This window comes from Syngnathoides biaculeatus, chromosome 20 (genome assembly GCF_019802595.1).
Source record: "Syngnathoides biaculeatus isolate LvHL_M chromosome 20, ASM1980259v1, whole genome shotgun sequence".
Lineage (NCBI taxonomy): Eukaryota > Metazoa > Chordata > Actinopteri > Syngnathiformes > Syngnathidae > Syngnathoides > Syngnathoides biaculeatus.
In genome coordinates, this window is record NC_084659.1 from 9,589,673 (window position 1) to 9,613,930 (window position 24,258).

A 24,258-nucleotide genomic window follows, 5' to 3' on the forward strand; every position below is an offset into this window, starting at 1 on the left:
TATATGCAACCAAACCAGGGATTTTTGAAACTTGTTAGCATGAAAACAAGTTGTAAAGTGTTTTGAATGTGCAGCCTTTTTGCACATCTTTGCCACGTTTGCAGTGGAAAGGGTGTGTATGACTGACACCGCCTAAATCTGTAGTTAATCCCGTCACTATTTTACCATTGGCTAGCGAAAATTCAATTCAATTCTAATGTAAACAAATGTGATTTTACTATTGTCACTAGTCAGCCTTTGATTAAAGCATTTGTGGCTTTGCATTCCTCTTCTTGCAGCTCCTGAAATACATTTGGCACAGTTTCAAACCATTTTTTTCTTTCTGTTTTCAGCAGTGTGGTGAGTTGTAAGAAAGTCTGACTTGATTTTGAGGGTCTGGGTCTAAATCTCTGTTTTATATTTTATTACAGTTACTGTACGACAACTGTAATTGACATATTTCTGTAGTTTGTTGGAAATTTCATCCCCCTGGTGCTTTTCTGTGTAATGCTCGGTGTCTCCAGTGAGGGGAGCTCCTCGCGAAAACTGCGGGCCGCACCGCGAGACATGTGGCCGAGAATTTGTGAAATCTCTGCTAGGTTTTTAGCCCCATTCCCAAACAACAAGTTCCGCAAAACTGCGCGTACCTCGGCGATTTGTTAGGCGATTGCTCGAAAGGGGGGAGAAAAGTTTGTGACGAGAAGGCGTTTCAACCCATAAAGAAGGCACGGGGGCACTTTAACGGTGAGTAAGCGAATGTGGCTTCTTTTGCTAGCAAGTGTTAGCTTGTTTGTAACGACGTAAGCAGGTGTTGTTGTCCCAAAACAGCTAGTTAGCTCGAGGATATAAACTTAATCTAAGGTCGATACTAGCCACCGAACACACTTAAGACCTTAAAGTCTTCGAGAGTCGCCAGTAATAGCCGGCTTTAACTCGGCCGTCGCTAACTGCGCTAATATTCTAGTAGCCACGAAGCTATTTGGTTGCTATTTTGGTTTCGGCTAGGATTAGCTCACTTGCTAACCAATAACAACCAACTATTGGGTCTTCTCTGCATTGTCTCTCCAACAAAATGCATCCCCAAATATGTACTAGTTAATCTTAGTTGGGTTTATAAAAGGAATTTTGATGTTGGACCTTCCTCTTGTTTTGATGGGGGTGGGGGGGGGGGACAAAGGCCATTTCGGTTTCACAACTGTTCATAGTTGTCATAGAATCTCATAGTTACGTTTGTGATTTTTTTTTTTGTGAGGCTGTTCTGTAATCTACTGCTATAAATGTCATTATCAAATGGGAAAAAGATGTTTCGGTGTAAACTACGTATACTATTTAATCAGAACTTTTCCTTGAACACTATGATACTGATTATATTGCTTCATGGGGAAATTCACTAAATATAACATTCATATTCAATATTTAATTTAAGGTGATTAAATGAGATCAATCATATTTTAATCTGTCCCAAATTTTTACCCAGTATGGAGCCCTTCCCATTATCTAAATGCAAGTAGATGCTTGGTTTTTACTATGAATATTTTTCTGTCACAGTTCTAGAGACTACAGTTATCACAGGTATAAGTAGTAACGTGACAAGATTTCCTCAAAATAGATCAAAATACTAGTAATACTGAATCTAAAAATACTAAATACACTAGGATTCATTATAATGTACCTTTAAATTAATTTTTCTAATCGGAGAAAAAAAACTTCAGACGACTTTGTGATATTTATAAAAAAAAAAAAATCCTGTCTCAAAAAAACTTTCAAATTAGAGTAAAATATTCTAAAGAACTTTTTAAAGAATCTTTATCTGCTAAATATGTCAAAAGCACCAGGAATTTGTCACCGGTAGTTGGAGCCGCTGTAGTACGACGACAGACATTTGACAAAAAAATACTGTTGAGACATATAAAGCACATTGGCAAAGTATACCACACATTTAAAAATAATTCAGTGGATCCAACCCAAAAAAAACCCACCCAAATATTGCATTAAGTTTCACGAAAGTAAAACTTTGGGTGGAGCATAAAAATCAGCAAATGACAGATTTTTAGGAAATACAGAAAGATACATTCCAGAAAATGGGAGAGCTGCAAATTTGCGGGGGGTTTAGTTGTAATACATTTGGTGCTTTCATCCTCTGGACTATGGAAACATGACAACATCTGATGATGATTGAATACGTTATAGCGCTTCTGCACATGCATTTCAAGATAAGTTACACTCAAGTGTACTTCTGTTGTATTGTGGTTCGCATTGTAAATTGGTAGACCTTTCCAAAAAAAGTATCTATACTGCAAATGGATTTAAAATTTTTGCTGATAGCTGACTCTTTTCTCATTTCTTTTTTTTTTTTTTTTTTAAAGCTGCAATTTGGACAGCCCAGGGCTGGACATGACTGGAGATGAAAGCGGTGAGTGTCTTCTAACGGTCAAGTGTGACGCATGATAGCGTGTGTATTAATATCATCCTATGTTCCCGTGTAGGTGGCCAGGGGCCACCCCCTGACGGGACTGATGCGGAGGAGGGAGAGCGATGTCCTATCTGCTTAGGGGTCCTGGCCGGCGGGAACCTCGCCATTCCGGACAGCTGCTGTCATGTCTTCTGCCCTGGATGCCTCCTCACTTGGGCTGAGGTGATTTTCAACGCTGTGACTTTGTATTTACAACTCTGGATTTGTCCAGAACTCATGCACAAATAGATAATAAGCTTCCAAAGGGATAGAAGATTTCTGGTAAATTTGCACAAGCCAACAGCCATGCAAAATAAATTGCTCTCCTTGCCTACATGCCAGGGCATGATAGTGCCTTAATTGCTCTGTTTTTTGGTTTTATTCCACTCGCATGGCATCTCTGCAAACCAGTATAGAAGTCTGCACTGTGTTCTGTACATTGTATTCTTCATATTTCCATTTTTGATTGTTTTCTCACCAGTTGCAGATGATCCCTTCATGTCCAGTGGACAGGCGGCCATTCAGGAATGTGTACCGATGGGATGGAAGCCTGCGCTGCGTGAAGGTCTGTTTATCCATACTTGCAATCACATTTCGTGAGTCATTTCTTTCATCTTTTGATTGCTATAACTGAACACTTTTATTTCCGCTGTGCACAATCCAATGTGATCCAATGCCAGATCAGTTACAGAGCTAATATTGGTGAAGTAGTTATGCGTTTTTGTGCTGTTTGAAGGTTCCAGTGAGGACACAAGTGGCTGAACCCGTAGCTGAAAGTTGGGTCTGTAGAAACCTGGAACACAGAGTGTGTCTCAAGTACGTTTTTTTATATATACATAATTAGCAATCTAAATGTTTGAGACAATGTTGGACGTTTTTATCTTTTCCCCCCGAGAAGCAAACAGCAAAGGGCGGCGAAGGTTGCCGAATCAAAACCGAAAGGACTTGCGTGGAAATGTGAGTTCCCAGGCAATGTTATGCATGAATTTCATGCTTGATTTTCATACATTTCAAATCTGTCTATTCCTCTACCAGGCAACGATGGTGACACATTTTCAGTATCCCCGAAAAAGGTGGGCTTTCGATTTTGTTTGGTACCGTGCTTTTTTTTCCTCCCAGTTTTTCAACATACTCTATTGTATTCCAGGTCAGAGGGACAGAATGCTGTGTTTGGCCATCTTCTCCTTTTCTTTCATCAGCCACGTCAACTCAGGACATGTAAGTAAAACTTTGATTGTTAACGACATACATGCACTATTTTGTGATACTGGTCAAGCATATAGGAAATACTGTCCGATGTATGAGTGCCACCTAGAGGAGGACATGGCGTACAACTATGTTTGAACTGAGCCTTGGTTCTCGAACGTCCCCCGTTTTCGAACGAAAAAAAAATTTTGCTTCTGTTTTTGAACAAAAATCTGTACTCAAACACCCCCACAAAACCCGGAAATAACATATTGCGCGCGGCCAGACATGCTGACCCACGACGCTCTTTGTTGTGAATTCCCACGCCGCCGGAAAAACCCGGAAATAACATATTGCGCGCGGCGCAACCAGCTGACCCACCCACGACGCGTTTTGTTATTGTCTATTCGAAGACCCTCCGAAATAACAACGCGCGTGGCGCAAGCTGTTGACCCACCCACGACGTGTTTTGGTCTTGTCAATTTGAACGCCCCCCGAAAAAAAAGAACTGATATGACATAGCACGCGCGGCGGAACCAGCGCACTTTTGTTATTGTGTATAACGCACTCCCTGTACACAGAGGTGTCCCGGTCGTGACTATTGTTTTTCTTCTTATCGAGGACTACCGTATTAACCCCCAATCATGGCTCCAAAGAAGGCAAGTTGCTTGTTTAAAGTTATTCTGCACTTTTAATGAAAAAAAAAGTTTACAAGGCTGGGGGCCGAGTCGCTACAGATACGGCAATGCACTCCCAGCCTAGCGTACTCTACTACCAAAGCATATGTTTGAGGCAAAAAATAAGAATATTTTTTAAATTATTTTATTATATGAAGTATTTAAACTATACATGTATTTGTACTATCCGGGAACAGCTTAAAAATGCTTTTGAAAAAGCCTAATTTTTTTAGGCTTGAATCCATTTTTTTCTTTTTCCATTCATTGTAATGGGAAACATCAATTCGGTTTTCGAACAAATCACTTTTCGGACCGTTTTCTGGAACAGATTGTGGTCGAGAACCAAGGCATCACTGTACTTACGGATCTGTGTTAATACAACACTGTACTTGAATTTATGAAACAATTTTATATGATTTAAGGCAAGAGTATTTTGCCTTGACCGAACAATGTATCAATGACTGATGGTCTTGATCTTGCAGTACAGAGCCCGTGTTGGTACCAGATGACATATTGTATGAAAAAAAACAGTGCAAACCCCAGGTACAACAGTGCCCGTGGTTCTCTCCTGCTGCTCCCATTACTGCAAATGGAACTGCAAGGTAGTGTCATCTTACTTACCACTTTCATAGTTATTTTTATAGACCTTTGACCTCTGGGAATCTATTAAAGCCTCATCTGAGCTCATTTACACTTTATAACTTTTGCCTGCAGGTTCCTACCTGTTGATAGCTACCACAGCCTATTTACATCTGGACTCTGCTCATCTCCTCTTACCTCCACTTCATCATTTGCGTCGGGTCATTTTGGTGAGTAATGTCTGCCCTGTTTGTGCATTTGCTGCAAGAAATACCAATAAAACATTTTGGAGAGATGAGCTTAAAAGCACATTATAGTAGCAGTGTATGAAAACTTAAGTCTGTTGAGCGTAATAAACCCAATAAGTTGGCTAACCAATAGTATCGGGGTTGCACTTTCGGAACTTTTAACGATGGCTATTTGAACACAAAACACATGTAGACACCAATAGAATAATTTTCACTGGCATATTATCTTAATCCTCTGCAAAGAAGAACTAACATTGTTGCGGTTTAAGTTGTTTTTGAACTGTCCCCCCCCCCCCCCCCTAATTGATAATCTATAATTTCTTTATTTCACATGGTTTGTGTCGTTACACTTTTCCAAGGTGTGGTCTGCGCCATTACCTGTCCTAAAGGAGGAGAGAAACGTGGCGAACGAGACTCAAACTCCAAAGCACCCACCAAAAAGGCTGTCGCTCTACCGTCCAGACGATCAGGGCGCAACAGTAAAGCCCAGGCAGAGCCTCCTGCGTCCGACCCGTCACCACCGCCGCAGTCTAGTGTGTCTGACTCGGACTCGTCGACCAACCAGGCCTCCAAACCGGACGGGGGATCTCAGGTGCCAGCCAAAAGGAAGGGAAAACGGCTAACAAACCGAAAGGCCAGCGGCAAGAGGAAAAACACAATAAAAAAGCCCTCGTCCGAATTCGTCGAAAGGGTGTCGGCAAGCGAGGATGAAGAGGGTGAAGGGATTGACACCACTGACAAGGAAGATGAGAAAGTTGAAGCAAAGCCTGAGATGAACAACTCAGATCAGCCTTCTGACGCAGAAGGAAGTCTTAATGCTGATCACAGTGCTGTGGATTCACCTGACGGGCAACAACCTGCGGAATCTTTAAACAGTAACGTGGAACATGACACTACCGAGACTGATAAAGACTCTAATGAACAAACAGAACCTGATGAAATCCGCCACCTGTCTTGTCCTTTGGACTCCCCTCCTCAAAGCAATGAGTCTGAGTACTCTGATGGCAGATGTAGCACAGAAGAAGAGGAACCCACGGTCATTTCATTTTCAACCTTAGACGACGAGAAGATCACCACATCGTCGGAATCTGAACCGGAGAACGCTCTGGAGAACCTCATGTCTCCTGATTGCAACAATGTTTCTGAACAAGACGACAAAATGGAGACTTGTGAAGAAGGGTCAGAAATAAGGAGAGATGACATTGTCTTGGAGGATCTCCAATGTGACAGCCCCAAACCTAGTTCTCCATGTGGTAAACCCTCAGAGGAGAAAGTCGCTCCCCAAGAAGCAAAAATACCCGAGGATTCAAAAACACCTGAACTAGAAGAGCCTTCAAAACTTGACAAACGAGTTGAGGAAAAGGATCTGTCCAAAGATGATGATAATGTTGTTCCAATGGACTGCAGTTCACCAATCAGTGAGGCTGGAGGTAGCACCATTTTGGAGAAAGCAAGGGAGAGCACACCATCAGCCACTGCACAAACGTCTGTCCCCGTTGCTCCCGAGTGTTCCAAAAACCAAGGACCGCGAGACTCGACACACGAGAGGAAGAATGGCAGACGACACTCTCGCTTCCACTCCCCGACATCCTCCTGGTCACCCAAGAGGGACTCGAGACGAGAGGCGTCCAGGCGCTCCCGCTCGCGTTCGCGAGACCGCGCCAGCAGCCCGCTCTCCAGCCACTCGTCCCGCACTCGCATCAAGGACAGGGAGCGCGAGCGAGACAAGGCGAGGGACTACGCCAGGAGGGAGCGCAGCCGGGAGAGGAAGAGAAGACGATCCAGGAGTCGCTCTAGATCAAAGTCGCGGTCTCCATCCAGGGCGAGATCATACCGACGTGGATACAGCCCCGATCGGCCGCCGTCCAGAGATCAGTCACCTCGACGTAAAGACCGAAGGGGCGGCTGGAGGTCAGGGCAAGGTGGTAGGAACGGTGGCGAGGCACAGCGGAGTCACGGAGGTGCCGGTCGATTTGAGAACGGCGTCCCTTCAGAAAGGTCACCGGAATGTCAAGGCTGGTCAGAGAATCCCGATTGGGTTACAGAAAAAACCCGCGGGGAACCCGAGGGCAGAAACTGGGACTTTGGTGGCGGACCCCGCTGGGAAGAACGCGGGGCAAGGGGACGCGGTGGCTATGAGCGAGCCCAGGGAGTTGGCAATCACGGCTTCCACAACCAACAGGACGACGACAACCGAAGGCAGCCACGGAACAACTCGGGAATGGGCAACAATTCGGGGAACGACGCCTACAGCCGGTTCAATGAGAATCGCGGGGGTAGCCGCAGGAAACTGGAGTTGGACGCGGGCGACTCTGTGCTGGACCGCTCGGGTTGGTCATCAGCGTCCAGCTGGGCGGTCCGGAGGACGCTTCCTGCTGATGTTCAAGATTATTACTCCAAGAAGGAGAGAGGGGGAGCAGGAGGCTGGAACCGATCCGAAGAGGACCAGCCCGCAGCAGGTAAAGTGCGATTTGTGGGGTTAGTTAAAATCCTAAACGGAGCCCTCCGATGAATTGCGAAAAACTGCAGCTGCCGGCCTACCTAAGAATGATTTTTATCTTCTATTTTGATGTTGTTATTGTCGCCTTAAAAGACAGAAAGTGAAGAATAAAAGCGGCGTGGCTGAAGAGTATGGCTGCAACGACTAATCGACCAGGTCAAATCCATAAAAAAAAAAAAAAATCATTTTACCACACTTGGGTTAAATTTGTGATAATTTTATACTTACATAAGGAAGTTTAGGTGCAGTGTGTACCACAACTGTAGGTCTCCTGTAGAACAAAAGGATGTCAACCCAAAGAGGAAGTGGGGGTGCGGTGGGGGCAGCTTTTTAAATTACTCGTGAGTCAAGGTACAACTGTATTTTGAATCACTATCTAAATTAAAAATAACCTCTCCTCATGTTATTTGTAGATCCTGTTCAGACGGAGCCTGCACCTCCGACCATACCGGGCAACGCTCCGGTGCCTGTGCTGACCGCGATGCCTCCGCCACCGCCTCCCCAGCTGAATGTCATTCATCACCAGTTCCCCCTGCAGGCCCCCCGGCCCCCCCTGCCAGTCAGCTTGCAACCCGCGGCGGCCTTCGCCATGCCCCCTCCGATCCCCGTGCACGTCCACCCAGCTGTGCCGCTGCTGCAGGTTCCTGCTCTCGCCGCCCAGACGCTGCCGCCACCGCCCCCTCCGCCCCCTCCCATGCAGCAAGGGGGCCAGATGGCCGCAGCTCAGCCTGATGGGCAAACGACACAGGTATCGTGCGTTTAACTGATTTCCTCTTCACCTATGCAAGGCTGACAAAATGCAACTTTAGGACTGTGCACCATAATTCCCGGCCTAGAGAGCGCACCTGATTGTAAGCCTGACCCAGTACATTTGTAAAGGAAATACCATTTGGTACATACATAAGCCACACCCGTGTAAAAGCCGCAAGAGCCCACATTGAAACCCACATTGAAACACGGGATATTTACAAAGAAAGAACGTACACAAAAAGAGTTTTCAAAGTTTTAATACCTTAGCTTAGCGTAACATAGCAACAACACGGTAGCACGAACAGGACTAAAAACATGCCGGTAAAAAACAAAAAACAGCTGCTGCAGCTAGACAGTAGCAACACGGTAGCACAGTACTAACAGGGCTGGTAAAAAAAAAAAAGCATACCTAAATCACTGAGATGTGGCAGTAACACAGCAGCAACATGCTAGCCCGAGGTTAGCACAGCGCTAACAGGGCCAGTTAAAAAAAAAAAAACTAAATCCACTGAACATGGCAGTAACACAACAGCAACACGCTAGCCCGATGCTAGTACTGCGCTAACAAAGCCGGTTAAAAAAAACATATTGGTAAAAATCATTGAGACAATGCAGTAACACAGCAGCAACACGCGAGCACAGTGCTAACTCTAGCGCAGCGCTAACAGGACCGGTTAAAAAAAAAAACATACCGGTAAAAGTCACTACCTGGGCATATATATTCCACCGGTCTGCTCTGATCTTTTCTGCTCAAGAGCCTCCTTGCGGCCGTTAGAAAAAAAAAAATGCACAAATTAGCCGCATTACCGCATAAGTCGCAGGGTTGAAAGCGTGTGAAAAAAGTCGCGGCTTACAGGCCGGAAGTTACGGCAATTATTTTTAGTTTAATGTTACATATGAGACTTACACATGCTTGCTTACAAAAGAAAACAATATTTGCCATTTGAAAATCTACAAAAAAGTTTGACACTTGCCATTGGAAAGAAAATCACTTGGGGCTCCTCATCATTTTCATTCGGTGTTTAGTCACAACTGAAGCTGGTCAGATAGCGTTTTTTTATGATTTTAGTTTCTTGAGACTACAAATTTTACATGCAATAAACACTTTGATTTATTTTCAGATGGCCGCTCACGGAAAACCGGGCCCGATTCTTACTCCGACCAAAGTTGGCCAGCAGGTCGTCAGCCAGGTGCTGCCTTCGTCGACTACGCAGCCACCTCAGCATCAGAAGGCGCAAGCTGACAGCTCCAAAAAAGAAAAGGTAACGGAAGAGCCGGCCTTTTGTGTTACACGGTTATAAAATTCAATAATGCGACTCCTGTTTTTGCCGAAGAAACAACAGATCCAAGAGAAAGCGATAAACGAAGTGAAGGCGGCGATCAAACCTTATTACCAAAAGAAGGAAATCACAAAAGAGGAGTACAAGGAGATCGTCCGCAAAGCAGTCGAGAAGGTGAGCATTTTTCTCATATTTCAACTATTTTGTTGGCAAGCAGATGAGATGATATTGCCAGTCGCTCACATTTGACGAACGCGTTCCCGCCATCGCGCTCGCAAATCTGCACCGTCGAACACCAAAAATCCCCCACGTAAAATTCGTTACGGGTAGAAAAAATATTGAAAGACGTCGCTTATTTTCTGTACTCTTGCCATTAATTTACATCTTATGTTAATAACTTTTTACATCATCTTCTTTGATCATTTCTGAGTTTGAAATTTCCGTTTTCTATTTTAGTTATTTGTTTATTTTGGCGACACGATAGTAAAGCGTTGGCCTCACAGTCCTGATGACCCGGGTTCAATCCCGGCCCCGCCTGTGCGGAGTTTGCATGTTCTCCACGTGTCTGTGTGGGTTTTCTCCGGGTGGGCACTCCGGTTTCCTCCCATATCTCAAAAACATGCAACATTAATTGGACACTCTAAATTGCCCCTCGGTGTGATTGTGAGTGCGGCTGTTTGTCTCCATGTGCCCTGCGATTGGCCGGCGACCAGTTGAGGGCGTACCCCGCCTCCTGCCCGTTGACCGCTGGGATAGGCTCCAGCACTCCCCGCGACCCTCGTGATGATAAGCGGCGAAGAAAATGGGTGGATGGAGTTACGTTATATTAATCCAGTAAGTTATTTTCAGGTCTCGAGATTCCATCCCTTACTTTATCTGCGAGCATGACTGATCACGCCCGTGCATAATTTTTTTCAAACGTGAGTGGCCGCTATTGGTTTTCTTCCCGCAGGTGTGTCACAGCAAGAGTGGCGAGGTGGACTCGAGTAAGGTGGCCAACCTGGTGAAGGCCTACGTAGACAAATACAAGCACGTACGGAAAAAGTGAATCGGCACCTTGACGCGGCGCGGCGCTGCCCTCACTGACCCCGTTGTGCAGCTCAAGTGCAATTTCCTCTAGCTGGATCTTAGCCTCCAGACCCAACTACAATGGAGAGCCATGATTTCTTTTTTTTTTTTTTTTTTTTTTTTTATATATCTACCTTTTATTGAACTATATAGTTTTTTTTCTATAGATTTTCATATTTTGTTAGGGGGGAAAAAAAAAAAGAGAGAGAGACACATTCAGAAGTTGTAATGCAAGCGCCCTTTATTTTGCATAGATCCTGACCTGCAGAACTACTGTACGGGGAGCAGGGCGGTGCATTGGGAGGGTGGGGGGTTCAGTTTTGATCCAAAAAAAAATAATAATAATAATACAATGTCACGTCTGCTACTATCATCGAGAGAATCTTCTAGCTGATACAATGACATTTCGCTTCACGGAATCCTGATTTCATAGCCTTTTGAAATATATTCTTGAGAAAAGAAAAAAATATAAATATATATATTCTCTACTGTTTCAGATGAAAGAATAGCTCGAATAATATTAGAAGTGGCGCCCTAATTGGTTGACGATGTGCCAGGCGAGCCATTTGGCGGTGAGTCTGTAATATAGGACGCGCGTCCCGGGAGGGGACAAGTCAGGTTTAAAAATAAAAAATAACCCATCTGAATGTGTAGTGAATGTCCATAAATTCAGCGGAACTGTCGGAACTTATCCAGAAAGTAGTGAAATAAAGTAGCTGCTTCCTGATTGGCTGTGGGTTTTACTTCCGTTGCGTTGAGTTGGGCCCGAGTTCGGCGACGGCGCAGGTCAGTGTGCCTTGTGCGGTCTTCAGGTGCACTTTGAGAAATTATCCAATTGTAATTGATTTCCCGAAAGAAAAAAAAGAATTCCAAAAAAATGTTTGTCTACAGTTGAAGCCGAAAGGTTGCATACAATGTGCAAAGACGCACATTTTATTGTCAGTGTCCGAAGTCAAACAGTGACACAAAAAAAATTAAGTGTGTTTTTGCAGTGTATGTACTGAAATGTCTGAGTTCAACTGTATTTATGCCAGTGAAGAATCATACATACGTTACTTAGCGACTAATATATCCCATATTTACCACCAGTGGGCAGCATTGCACCAAAAACTCAAATTAGTTGCCACACACAATGCAACATTCAGCTTCTTGATATATTTTCTTTATATATATTTTAAATGCTTGTTTGGCTGATTAGTATGATAATATAAGGTAAAATATCATAACATCCACCAAAAACCTTTCTGCAAATTTTCACATTTCCTGACTCCATTATTAGGCTGCTGCTTCTTGTCCTTTCGGCTTGTCCCGTTGGTGGTCGCCACAGTGTCACTGTCACCACCGTCTGATAGACTTTTCCCTTCATCCTAGCGGAGACTCTTCTGTCACAGAGAACACCAGACACCTTCCGCCAACTGTTCCACCCCTGTTTTGGACCCGTTTCTTCACCTCCTGTATTGTTGACCCCAAATATTTGAAGTCATCCACCCTCGCTATCTCTTCTCTCTCCGTCCTCCGGCCCTCACATTTATTCTGTTTTACTTTGGCTAATCTTCATTCCTCTCCTTTCCAGTGCGTGCCTTCATCTTTCTAACTGTTCCTCCGCCTGCTCCCTGCTTTCACTGCAGGTCACAATATCACCTGCGAACATCATAGTCCAAGGGGAATCCGGTCTAACCTCGTCTGTCAGCCTATCCATTACTACCGCAAACAGGAAGGGGCTCAGCGCGGATCCCTGATGCAGTCCCACCTCCACCTTAAATTCTTCCGACAAGGCTTGATTATGGATTTTCTTTTGATCAGGTTTCAAATTGTCAGAAAAATAATGTAAACAAACAGGCCTTTTTTTTATACAGGAAGTTTGAATTTAATTGGACATTAATTACAGCATATACATAGTTTCATTGAAACAATTTTAACACTGGCGGGCAAAGTCCTCTTCACCCCCAAGCTCCGCTGATGGTTCACAGACTCTCAAACCAGGGCCGTCAGAAAGGGGTACAAGGCGACCTTTACGCTCTCAGTGGCCTCGACGTAACAGAATTTGCACAAAATTGACAGTAGGACATTTCAGTCTTGACAGGTGAACAGTTGACGCCTTGACTTCGGTGACCAAAATGCGTAACAAACCCAAACGTTTTTTTTTTTTTTTTTTTTTTAACAGCTCCCACGCATTCATTAAGAACAACAACAACAAAAAAAGTCCAAATGCAAAAAAAAAAAAAAAAACTGATATATACAATTGAACTTGATATATGTACATATATATATATACACACATACAATATCATATAAATATAAAATAGTTTACATGAACTTCAACGGTCTTAACATAAATAGATGCTCCGACGATGACAGTTTTGGTGTTGAGTTAGTGTTGGAAGCACAGCGAGCCGCCGTAACGTGCACTCGACGCTTTCTCTTTTGGTACGCTTGCTTTTTTTTTTTTTTTTTAAAACATTTGCAAGTTTCGACAGGCGTTTTTATGACCAAATTCAAATGGTCAATTTCAAAGCATTCTCCCAGAAAGAAAAAAAAAAAAAATTTTTTTTTTTTTGGCCTCCTCTCCTCAGACACGTGCACGCCCCTCCAACATCAGCAGTTTCCTAAACAGTACAGTTGGTTTTTTTGTTTGTTTGTTTTTTAAGAGTCCAGTGAGTTTCTTTGCAGCTCCCAGTGTTAGCGAGGAAAAAAAAAAAAGGCAGGTTTTGTTGTAGTTTTAAGGAAAGGTCACAAATACTGGGTCGGCGGTCTGGGGCCGAAACAAGTCCGGGTTTTCCGCCAGTGTGCTGAACGATAAGTGCTTTTCAGTACAGTATACAAATACGCTTCGTGGGTATACGTTTGGCACACACAACAAAGAAAAATAAATCAACGCAAGACTAGCAAAGTCTATTGCCTCTCGCGAATGTTTGAGGTGGTTCGCACTGTTTTGTCAGCAGGACTCGTTGACGTGAGGTCACAGCCGCACTCGCGTAAAACAGAAAACCGTACCTGAGTGTCAGCTGCTAATTGTTTTGTTTTTTTTTTTCCTCTCCAGACGACCTTGACCTGTACCTATTTCGCATTTTTGCTTTGAGGCACGTTCAGTTTTTCGGCTGTACCAGAACTACGAAAACAGTAACATTAAGGGTAAAGACAAAGAAGATATATGTAGGCCCCTGAAAAAAAAAAAAAAAAAAGCGGGGGAAAAATAATCACCATACTTGTGGTGCGGACAAAACGGCAAACTGTACAAGTTCGGGGGTGTACATTCTCTCGGAATGGCGTACTGTCTCTCAGTCAATGCCAAGCATCAAGTCTTGTGTCTTCGTTTTAAATTTTGATCTTCATTAGTTCGCTGACTTCGCCCTTTAGTGTCCGTCCGGGTGTTCCTCGGTGGCGTTGTGGACCCAGTTCACGATGATGAGGCTCATGCTGCCGATCATCACCACGAAGCCGCACAGCAGGAAAGCCGTGGCCTGAGGGGGAGGCAGAGACAAAATCCAGTTGAGCTTGTTTGGCCTTAGCATGACAAGGGGGGGGGGGGTGAGTTTTGCAAACCTACCCCAATCTTTTGCACAGATTTCATCGACTCCTTCTTGACCAGTTTGATGTAGAAAGCCGAGGGCAGGATGAAGATGAGCATCGCGGCGGCGGACGCACCTGTGCGAGCAAAGATCCCGACATTTAGAATTCAACGTTCCCAAGTACAAATATTTTGTCACAATACTTTTAAGTAAATTTTTTTTCTTTCAAGGTAGAGTGTTGAAATGTTCCGTGCTATAAACTCAAAATTTCCCAGATACACAGTGCCGTAATTTTCCGTCCTACAAGCCGTGACTTTTTTCCACACGCTTTCAACTCTGCGGTTTATGCGGTGCTAGCATTAGCGCCGCGCTAGCGTTAGCGCATCTGGTTATAATCCTCGATAAACAGAGTTTAAGGCTAGCGCGGCACTAAAATGAAAATGTCAACAAACAAAAAAATACATTGCTAGCCAACTATGTACTAAAATGTCGTCTCCAACTTTGTTTCATTTATTTGTTTTTCACCCACAATGATATCCCCGTCTGTTCTTCTTGGTGTAAAACTGAATTATTGCTTGGAGAATATCTTTGGCAATCCATGTTGAAAGCTGAACGATGCTAGCAAATGGTTTTCAGGTCAATGTTATGAGGTCTCATATTTTTAAAATACAGAATTAGCTTTTTGCGCCCTATTACATAACCATATAATCCTGTACTACTACTTTGGCTTCAGACCAGACCTTCTTTATTACTCGTCCAGTTTCACCACTTTTTCTTCATTATTATTCCCATACTCCGACATTCATTAAAGCGACATCATTTCTTTTTTTTTTTTTTTACCTTTGCCATTATTAACAAAAGTAAACATAAGCAGCATGTCTAACTCGTCTTTGCTCTACGTTGCCCAGACTGCGTTTCTAACTAAAGCACCGGTGGTGGGCGGTGTTTGTAATTATGAGTGTAGCCCTTTAAGAGCCGGAGGTGGGCGATGTCAGGTAAACGAGGAAGTAGAGTGTGTGGCACGGTTTGGCCGAGCAGCGGCTTGTTAGAAAAAAAAAAAAAAAAAAAAAAGGGTCAGGCTGCGGTTCACTGCGCTGGATCGGTTTTTGCGTCCGCGACAAGTGCGCAATTGCGCAGGTGCGCATCTTAGAGGGAACATTGCTTATAGTCCATTGAAATCTAGGTTGAGCTTTTTCGCTCCTCCACAGGTCGCATCACAACGTAAACACAAATAGAGGATTAAAGTCAACCAAGGTTGAGTTTTTGATTTAAGATCACAGGGTCATGTAAGGCGGAACAAAAACTCACCGATGAAGCCAAAGATGTCTCTAATCGTCGGCACGAAGATGACCAGGATGTTGGTGCCGGCCAGCAGGACCACCGTGATGATGGTGTGGCGGATCCAGCTGAACTTGGAGGCGCACAGGAACTGGTTGATGGAGGTACGGATCTGCAGGGAGATGGTGAACGTTCGCGGGAGTCCGAAATGGGGCGATTGCGTTCCAAGATTTTTTTTTTGATTTTCGATGACGCTTACGGGGAAGAGCACCACGGGGACGGTCAGGGTGACGGCAGTGAGCACAGCCAGCCGGACGATCAGCAGGATCACGTCGAACTTGTAGAACTTGGAGTAGGTGTGCAGCAGCTCGGACTCGACGTGCACTACGGGTGGTAAGGGAATGCAAAAGCAGATGAATTAATATTGTCTTCGTGAGGGCCCAAGACAATTCCCTTTAAGAATATTTCTAGACAAAAAAAACAAGTTTGAACAGAGTGCATTGGAAGACGGAGTGCCTCAAGGTTGGGAAACTGCGTTCGCACGTACGAGGCGCTTCCATCTTGTATAACCAGCTCGAGCGCATACGCAAGGGCCCTACTATCTTCCCCGCGTTGAACGGGAACACAAACAACGCTGCGGTACGTTGGCGTCGGGTGGCCTTTTTCACGTTGCGTAACTCAACCCGAGCACCTGGTTGCAGTCTTTCTTGTTTGATTGGATTTGTTATTGACGAGGCGACTCCCCCTTAAACTTTGGATGTTTGACATTTGGGATATTGACCCCTTGCATGCGGAAACTGACATCAACGTGTTGTTTAACCCGACGGGCTCGTTGTCGTATCGCGCAATTTCAACCGCGATGGCGAGCGGCCACGCGCCGCTGGAACTACAAGCCCCAGAATGCACTGCGATAGCCGCGCTGGAGCCGGTCGAATCTACGTTCGCTCCGGTAGGTAAGTCGCTCCTTTAAAAGAAGTCGAACAGGTAGTTATGGGTCAGGAAGTTTTTATGAATGAAAACGACAGTTATTTATGATCAAAATTGTGTCCCGTATACAAATGATTTTAGCTTTTTAGCTTAGCTTGTTGGCTTTGAGGGGTCGAAACACGTTCTTGAAATTTTTTGTAAAACAAATCAGTGCAACAAAGCAATAAAATGCTCAATAGTGAGTAAAAATAATGTAATTTTGATTCTTTTTTTTTTTTGCCTCTTTTAATGCCTAAAATTTCCAGTCGGCAGCAGGTGTTTCGCTCATCAGTAAATTGTACACAGCTGTCTAATTAGGTTCACTCAAGTTGGAAAAAGATGATTATATGTTTCCAAAGAGCATTAAAAATAGATCTTTTGGGGTAAAAAAAAAAAAAAAAAGTGAACATAGCTGTGTCCCCGAGACCTGAATTGCATTAAAAACCGGTCGTGAGGCTTGTGTACCCTAATTTTTTTCACACGCTTTTATGCAGTGATGCGGCTAATTTGTGCATTTTTTTCTAACGCCCACAAAGGGGGCACTCGAGCGGAAAAGGTAAGCGCGAGACCGGTGGAATATATGTGCCGAGGAAGTGACTTTTACCGGTCCGGCCCTGTTAAGCGCAGCGTTTGCGTGTTACTGCCGTGTCTCAATGATTTCTACCAGTATGTTTTGGGTTTTTTTTTTTTTTAACCGGGGTGATGGTATGAGGGCTCCCGGGCCCCGTAGCTCAGTGGTTAGAGCACTGGTTTGGTAAACCAGAGGTTGTGGGTTCGTATCCCACTGGGGCCTCCACTCCCTGAGAAGGGTTGCGTCAGGAAGGGCATCCGGCGTAAAAATTGTGCCAAACATATATATGCGTTCATCTGGGATGACACGCTGTGGCGACCCCGAAAGGGACAAGCCGAAAGAGACGCACACATGGTCTGAGGGCTCCCGGTGCTGAAAACTCTCCTTGTGATTAATGCGCATGCGCGTATATTTTGTAAACTTCCGGCCAGTCTGAAACATCCCCATCGATGCTTCAACTTGTGTCATTTGACAACTTGTCGCTGTGGACATCTCAGAAAGACAAACACGGCGAACGTACATGTGTGTGTATATCTTTTTATTAACTTTTGTTTTAAGGTTAGGTTAGGGTTAAAGTTAAAACGTATGTTAGCTCCCTCTATGTAGAAGAAGGGGAACTATGAGACCGGGAGAGTTTCCCAGTAAGTGTCTGCTACGTACCCAGAGTTCCCCTGTTAGTAATGCATGCGCATTAATCGCGAGGAGACTTGTCAGCACGGGGGAGTCCTCAGACCTTCGCACCGGCCCTGTTAACGCGGCAGGGCTAACGTTAGCGCGGTGGCGCTTGCGTTAGCGTTAGCACGGCATCCGGGATTTACGGTAACTGTATTTGTCAATACAAATTCGGTCCGGTTTAGCTAATCTGCTACCCGCGTTCACGTCTTTGTCGCAACTCACCGTTGAACGTCAGATATCCGAAGAGGGCCGCCAGGAGGTACATGACGAACATGGCCAGGAAGGACACGTTGGCAACTCCTTGCATCCTCCTCTGGGAACGACTGCGCGGGTGGGGAGGGGGGGAAAGGGCCACGTTTTAACGATAAAAAGCGATAAGGACAAAGACACCCGCCACGGCCTGGATAAGGGAGCAGCTGCACTTTTTGGAACGATGTGAAAGAGACTTACTCTTTGAGCTCCTCGTACATGGGGAGGATCGCGGGATGGCACACAAAGGCGAAGGTCAGGATGGGAACGGCGTAAACAGTCTGGGGAGTGGAGAACAAAAATTCACGTTTAATACTCCAACCTCTAAATTGTTGCAATGGATTTACCCGCCCTTAGGTGTTTTAATACCTGAGAGTTGAAGACAAATAATTTGGGCGTGCAGGCGTCACTGTAGTCCCCGACGGTGGCGTTGCCGGGCGATGCGGTGGCGTTGTGTTTACTGGACGTCTCGTTGCCCACGTGAGGAAGCGGGCACGGGATCTGGAATTTCTTGATGATCACCTGCGGGAACACGGCGTTTTAAATAAAGACACTTAAGGTTGCGTGAAGACTCTGTGCCAATATTTTAATTGCAATAATTATGCTTCTTTGTTGGCTTTTCAGCTTGGAACCATGTGACGTGGCGTATGTGGAATGAGGAAATGCTGCTTTTTTTTTTTTTTTTCCACACTCACCACTATGAGGAAGAACACCATGCAGAGGAGCGACAGGCCGCTGGTGTATCCGAGGTAACCTAAAGACAAGAAGTACAGCGTCTATTTAAAAAGACTGCGCCAACGCCCTCTTTCGTTTGCTCGTTTGGTAACGCGTACCTAAGTTCCGAAGCAGCGAAAGGGGCAGAATGATGAAGAGGGACACCAGCAGCACCAGGTAGTTTCCGTTTGTGTACCATTCGCTGGAAAACACAACAGAAATAATACGTTAGTCTCCATTTCCCACAATATCAATTGCTTTTTTACCAAAGGTATAACTTGAACAAATAGTTTTTGTGTAGTTTGTAGTCATTCAGAATTGCAGTGTTGCGCTTTTTCTTTTCTTTTTTTAATCTAATCTAATTAGCATGTACCGTAATTTGCCGCCTGCAAGCCACAACTTTTTTCACACTCTCAACCCTGCGGTTTGTGCGATGATGGGGCGCTAGTGTTAGCGCGGTGCTGGCGTCAGCGCACCTAGTTATAAACAACGGTACACAGTTTAGTTTAACGCTAGCGCAGCATTAGCACACCTGGCTATAAGCCACGGTACACAAAAAGAGTTTAAAGAGTTTACCGCTAGCGCCACGCTGACGCTAGCCCCACGCTAACATTCGACCCGGGCTAATGCTAGCCCCACGCTGGCGTTAAACTCTTTGTTTACCGAGGCTTATAACCGGGTGCACTCTGTAGGCCGAGAATTTACTGTAGCTCAGTAAATTGTGCATTTTTTTTTTTTTTTTAAATTTTAACCCATTCAGCTTCATGTAGGTCTGAACAGTTCCTTGTCGTTGAAATTTCCCGTAATTGTCACATTCAATGGCCATGATGAGTATTTTTTTTTCATGATCAGGTCATTTAAATTACATTCCTACATACACGTGTCTGTTTTTATAATAAATCAAAACTCAATCAGTGGTACTTAAGATGTGGTACCTCGCTCCCATTCTAACATCATCATGTCCAAAATTAAAATATACCCAAGTCGGAGCCAAACAGAAGTAAAAGTACATGATCAGTAAAAAGTTGAGCAATCAAGCGCAAGTGCATTGTACTGAAAAGTTAAATACAACTCAAGTGCAATTCGGCGGTGATTCTTTTGTGTTCCACTAGAGGGAGCCACTAGTTCAACCCCACTTTGAGAATCACTCCTCGCGCTAAACGCCGCCGAAAATAGTTCATACAAAGACGCACTCAGGGCAGTCGCCATCCAGTGCGGGAGGGATGCGAGGCAAGGTCGCGGTGAGTCAGCGAGAGGGCCAACCCCACCCTTTTGTCTCCGAGTGGCACCAGCTGCAGACGACTAAAAGGCCTCTTTGAAGGACTACTCGGAAATACTGTACCCCTCCCTCCCCTCTGCCACTTAGCCATGCGCCTCCTCAACTTTAAGTGCACGCACACAATGTAGCTTCTTACATCTACACACACGTGCAACTTTTTTTTTTGAACGCGTGGACGCAAAGCAGGATTAGTTGAGATTTGAAATGAAAATACTTGCTGAGAAATGTAGTTTTTGAATCACACTGTATCAATTGCAGTGGTGTGGAAGTGGGCTTTTTGCGACTAGTAGCGTGAGTCGAGATTCGGAAGTAATACTACTACTAGTACTCGACTCTTGGCCAGTTCATGTGGTCTCGTGATTGTTTAAAAAGCGGCACCAGGCTGACCCACAAGGCAGAATTTTGTCTTTCTGCATGCCGAAACGATTTAATTTCCCTTTCCAAGTTTTTTTTTTTTTTTTTTAACAACAAATAACTTTACTCGTCGATTTAATCCAGCGATATATGGCTACAGGCAGAATAATTGGATGTTCTTCCAACGGACGGCATCATTTCCAAAACCGCAATTTTTTTTCCACGTGTACGGTTCGGTGCCAGACTCTCTTGACCCGGTGGAAAATGGGACTCACCCGTCGTCACTTCCTGTAAAGGCCTGGATGACAATGGGCAGCTCGTACTTGACAATGTAGAGGTAGCTTGACATGGCTGAAATGACAAAAATAAAGCAGATTTTTTTTTTTACGAGTTCAAGGCGGAGGATGTCGGAGGATGGAAAAATTAGCTTGCGTAAATATTTGCCGCGTGGTTGGCTAGTTCTGCGGAATCGGCACATGCTTGCGGAGTGACTCAAGTTATTACTGGAAGCTGCAGCCAATCCCCCCCCCCCCGCACTCCCATTTTCCTTTCCACAATCTTATACGGAGCTGTCGTTCCGTCGCGCTCACCTCCGATGTTCTGCATGGTGATGGAGCAGGAGGCGGCCAGTTTTCCGGGCAACCCGAACGCTTTGTACCCCAGCTGCTCGTACACCAGCGCGCCTAGAAACGGGCGATCGGGAGACGTTGAGTTAACCTGCAAACGTTTGGACCGCGAACCGGGCGCTCACCTCCTTCGTTGGCCGTCTTCAGCAGCAAATGCACGGAATACAATGAGAAGATGGCGACGGCCACAAGGAGGATCCTATAAACAAACAAAAAAAAAAAAGCATATTTAATACGTTGACAAAAAAAAAAAATGGGGTTGTCGTTCTTGTTTTTCTTTATTTCGACTTGTGCGTCAGCGCAGATTTTTTGAGGAGAGAGTGAGTCACAATCGTGGCATTAAGTCGCGTCGCAAAGGTTTTCCCCGCACTGGAATCCTCTTAGGACTTTTCATATGCACAGGGGGGTATTATTAGAATATGGAAATTAATCTGCAGGACACTTGAGAGGCAGAGCTTTTTCTTTTCTTTTTTTTTTAAACCATCTTCTTCTCTGACAGCGACGGATTTCGCCGGCATATCCTTCCGCACGGCGTTAATGTTCCAACCGAGGTTCCCGGAATTTCGCAACCCCCCTCTTCATACAGCTAACGCCGCATCATACGTACGTACCTATGTACACTTTGTCCTCTTGCACCAGCGTAATTTCGTAATCCCTCCCCTGCGCGGGGAGCACGCCCCGGTTAAACCTGCTTGCTCCTTTGTTTTAAACTGATGCACAAGTTTTGTTTGTTTTTTTTTTTATATTTTCTTTGTAATTTTTATTCTTTTTATCCCGTTTTAAATGTTTTATCGCTTCATTTTCAAACGCCTTTAATCGTGTAAAGTACATTGAGTTACCTCGCGTATGTAATGCACTATACAAATAAATTTGCTTTGCTTAAGTGTGCCCAGGAAGTGACTCGGCTTCTTTTTTTTTTTCTCTCATTTGAGCAAAAAAAAAAAAAAAATGTTTCTTCTATTTCACCCAAGCATGATAGCGAGTAGCATAACTACACTTTTGCAATGATCGCAGACCGGCGGGAAAGCACCCGCAGTGCACCTTGCGCCTCCGGAAACTGCGTCATGAGAAAAGTAAGGCGTCTAAGTGTGTATTTCCCCCCTTTTTGTTTTTGTTTTTTGTTTTAGGGTAAAGACAGTACGGATAAGTCTTGTACTTACACAAATAGCGCAATGCCAGTGTTGGCCATGGCGTAGGACAACCCCAAGATTCCACTGCCCATGATGGCGTTGCCCAGATTGAAGACCGACATCCCAAATGAGGCATTGCCTTGGTGCTGTGGAACAGGCAAAAAAATAAATACATTCTAATTAGCGAAGGGGGAGGGGGGGGTGTAATTGGACTCTGTTTTGAACATTTATAAGGCAAAAACGAATCTTACATATTCTGTGTCGTACTTCTTCTTGCCTGAGTTTTTGTCCGGGAGGAAGTTTTCACTCTCTGGATCCATGTCTGCATATTGCCTTCAAGGGACATAGAAAAAACATATAGAAATAAATACAGATTTTTTTTTTTTTTGCTTAATTTATTATTGTATTTTTGGATGTGTTTCAAAAAGTTCCTCACTCGTTCAGCGGGACCTTGCTCGGGCAATCCTGGTAGTTGTAGTCGTTGCTGTTGGTGCTGCTGTTGTCGTCGTCACGAGACAAACGGCTCATCTCGGTTTGTTTCATTCTGCGCGCGGGGGGGGGGGGGAGAAATGACTCGTTTGAGCACCCCAAAAGGCTTGGAAATGATCAATATTATAGTGTGCGAGCTCAACGCTTGTAGGCCCGCGTGACTTATTGGTTAAAGGGAGGGGAGAGGAGAAAGAGTGGGGGGGGGGGCGCTTGACGCACCGGCAGTGGAAAAATACCAGACCGGCTCTTGAGTCCTCCCAACCATCACCTCAGCCCATCTATAGACTGTTCATGACCCAAAAAAAAAAAACCCGCGGTGTGGATTTTGCTTAAAATGAATTAAAAGCGGGGACACACACACGCACAACAGGCCACAATTTGAAGCAGTTAATTAGGACTCAAATGAACCTTCCGGGTTAATTGGCATCTTGTAAATAGCACATCTTGTCATTTTGATGTTCGTAAAGTACGAATATGCGGATCCCACCCGAATGGGCGGTAAATTGGGTGGCCAGATCTTTTTAATGACATTATGTGTCATGACCGGCTCGAGTGGAAACAATAGCACGTGCTGTTCCGTTCTCATCCCTTTTTTTTTTTTCCCCACCCACTTAAACCCTGATGCAACATCATACTCTGATTAGTCTACCCCCCCCAACATACTCCACGTCTTATATCATATAATGTGTATTAAATCATCTCTGCAGCGTGTGTCATCGTTTTAACGCCGCAACATCACCGACTAGAATTCTCATGATTTATTCATGTGTTCCGAGACTGACCCGGTAAGACGTAAGAGGCGTTCAAATGGAAACGTTCCCGTTTTTTTCAAAATGGCACAAAAATGCACCCCGAAATTCAACAGTAATGACTTGGGGACGGGGGGGGGGGGAGAACGTGTTCGTGTTCTATTTTAAACCCTTGTCGTCATACATGTGGGTTTTCTTCCTCAGAGCACGACATGCCGGCATTCTTACCTTTTGAGAAGATGTGGCTGGATCCCTTTAAAATCCCTTCAACAAAAGGTTGACTCGATTGGTATGATCACAAAAAAAAAAAGACTCCAAGAATTGATTGATCCTTGTATATCAATTTTTTTAAAAAAGGATGCTCGGTTGTTGCCAGACAATTTGAAAGACAAGACACAAATTAAGCAAATCAAATCGCAAAGTTCGCGATTACAATACGGCGACTGATGTGGGGGGAAAAAATTGAGGTTTTTTTTTTTTCCTCAGGTCAAACTGAACCAAAATTACCTCGAAAAACGCGATGCGCACAGAAATGGACAAGAGTTCTGCTACTGCGAGGGATGTGGGCTCACCCTTTTTTTATAAGGCATTGCATCAGCCTTGGCATGCGGGAGGAGGGAGGAAAAAGAAGGGGCGGGTTTTTGCACTGGGTGTGTGTGTGAGGGGGGGGGGGGCATAGACCCGCTGACGTAGGGTCTGTGTACAAACAGAACAGATTGTGACCTGGAAACACTCCCCCTTTGGTAAAGGCCAGGAATGCTGTAGTCCACTAGAACACGTGTCTAAATCATGCGGAAAAAAGAACATTATCATCATGCAGTTGATTAGAAATATTTGTGGGGGGGGGGGGCCTTAATTTGAAACGCTATCAAAGGACAAGTAGCGAAGGCCCGAATTTGTCGTTGTCCTACAAATTGGACGATTAACTGAATTTTAATGCTGAAAATATCT

General features: G+C 44.6%; 2 protein-coding genes and 1 non-coding gene across 5 annotated transcripts; 2 read left to right on the forward strand and 1 right to left on the reverse strand.

Moving 5' to 3' along the window:
- The first annotated feature begins 485 nt into the window (after positions 1–485).
- scaf11 (SR-related CTD-associated factor 11) lies at positions 486–11,453 on the forward strand. 2 transcript variants are annotated; one of them, XM_061807304.1, is made up of 15 exons: positions 486–723; positions 2,346–2,392; positions 2,466–2,614; positions 2,919–2,996; positions 3,168–3,247; positions 3,330–3,388; positions 3,467–3,504; positions 3,579–3,649; positions 4,776–4,895; positions 5,008–5,102; positions 5,480–7,579; positions 8,034–8,368; positions 9,492–9,632; positions 9,705–9,824; positions 10,603–11,453. In XM_061807304.1, the coding sequence occupies exons 2-15, from the start codon at positions 2,374–2,376 to the stop codon at positions 10,696–10,698; spliced, it is 3,501 nt and encodes a 1,166-aa protein (XP_061663288.1). In that variant the 5' UTR covers positions 486–723; positions 2,346–2,373; the 3' UTR covers positions 10,699–11,453. The 2 variants fall into 2 exon arrangements, with proteins under 2 accessions (XP_061663288.1, XP_061663287.1); XM_061807303.1 differs by having other exon boundaries at positions 487–723; positions 2,913–2,996.
- A 1,373-nt stretch (positions 11,454–12,826) lies between these two features.
- On the reverse strand, positions 12,827–23,904 carry slc38a2 (solute carrier family 38 member 2). Of its 2 annotated transcripts, none has more exons than XM_061807374.1 (16): positions 23,536–23,904; positions 22,506–22,613; positions 22,321–22,402; positions 22,100–22,215; positions 21,065–21,138; positions 20,904–20,996; positions 20,589–20,664; positions 18,800–18,882; positions 18,662–18,720; positions 18,336–18,488; positions 18,168–18,247; positions 17,940–18,040; positions 15,765–15,889; positions 15,536–15,677; positions 14,266–14,363; positions 12,827–14,179 (listed from the first exon to the last, which is right to left on the reverse strand). In XM_061807374.1, exons 2-16 carry the CDS (start codon positions 22,610–22,612, stop codon positions 14,072–14,074), a joined length of 1,497 nt encoding a protein of 498 aa, XP_061663358.1. In that variant the 5' UTR covers position 22,613; positions 23,536–23,904; the 3' UTR covers positions 12,827–14,071. The 2 variants fall into 2 exon arrangements, with proteins under 2 accessions (XP_061663358.1, XP_061663359.1); XM_061807375.1 differs by lacking the exon at positions 23,536–23,904 and adding an exon at positions 22,778–23,094.
- Positions 17,192–17,264, forward strand: trnat-ggu (transfer RNA threonine (anticodon GGU)). The gene has a single exon. It is a non-coding gene; the product is annotated as a tRNA-Thr (tRNA).
- Positions 23,905–24,258: the final 354 nt, after the last annotated feature.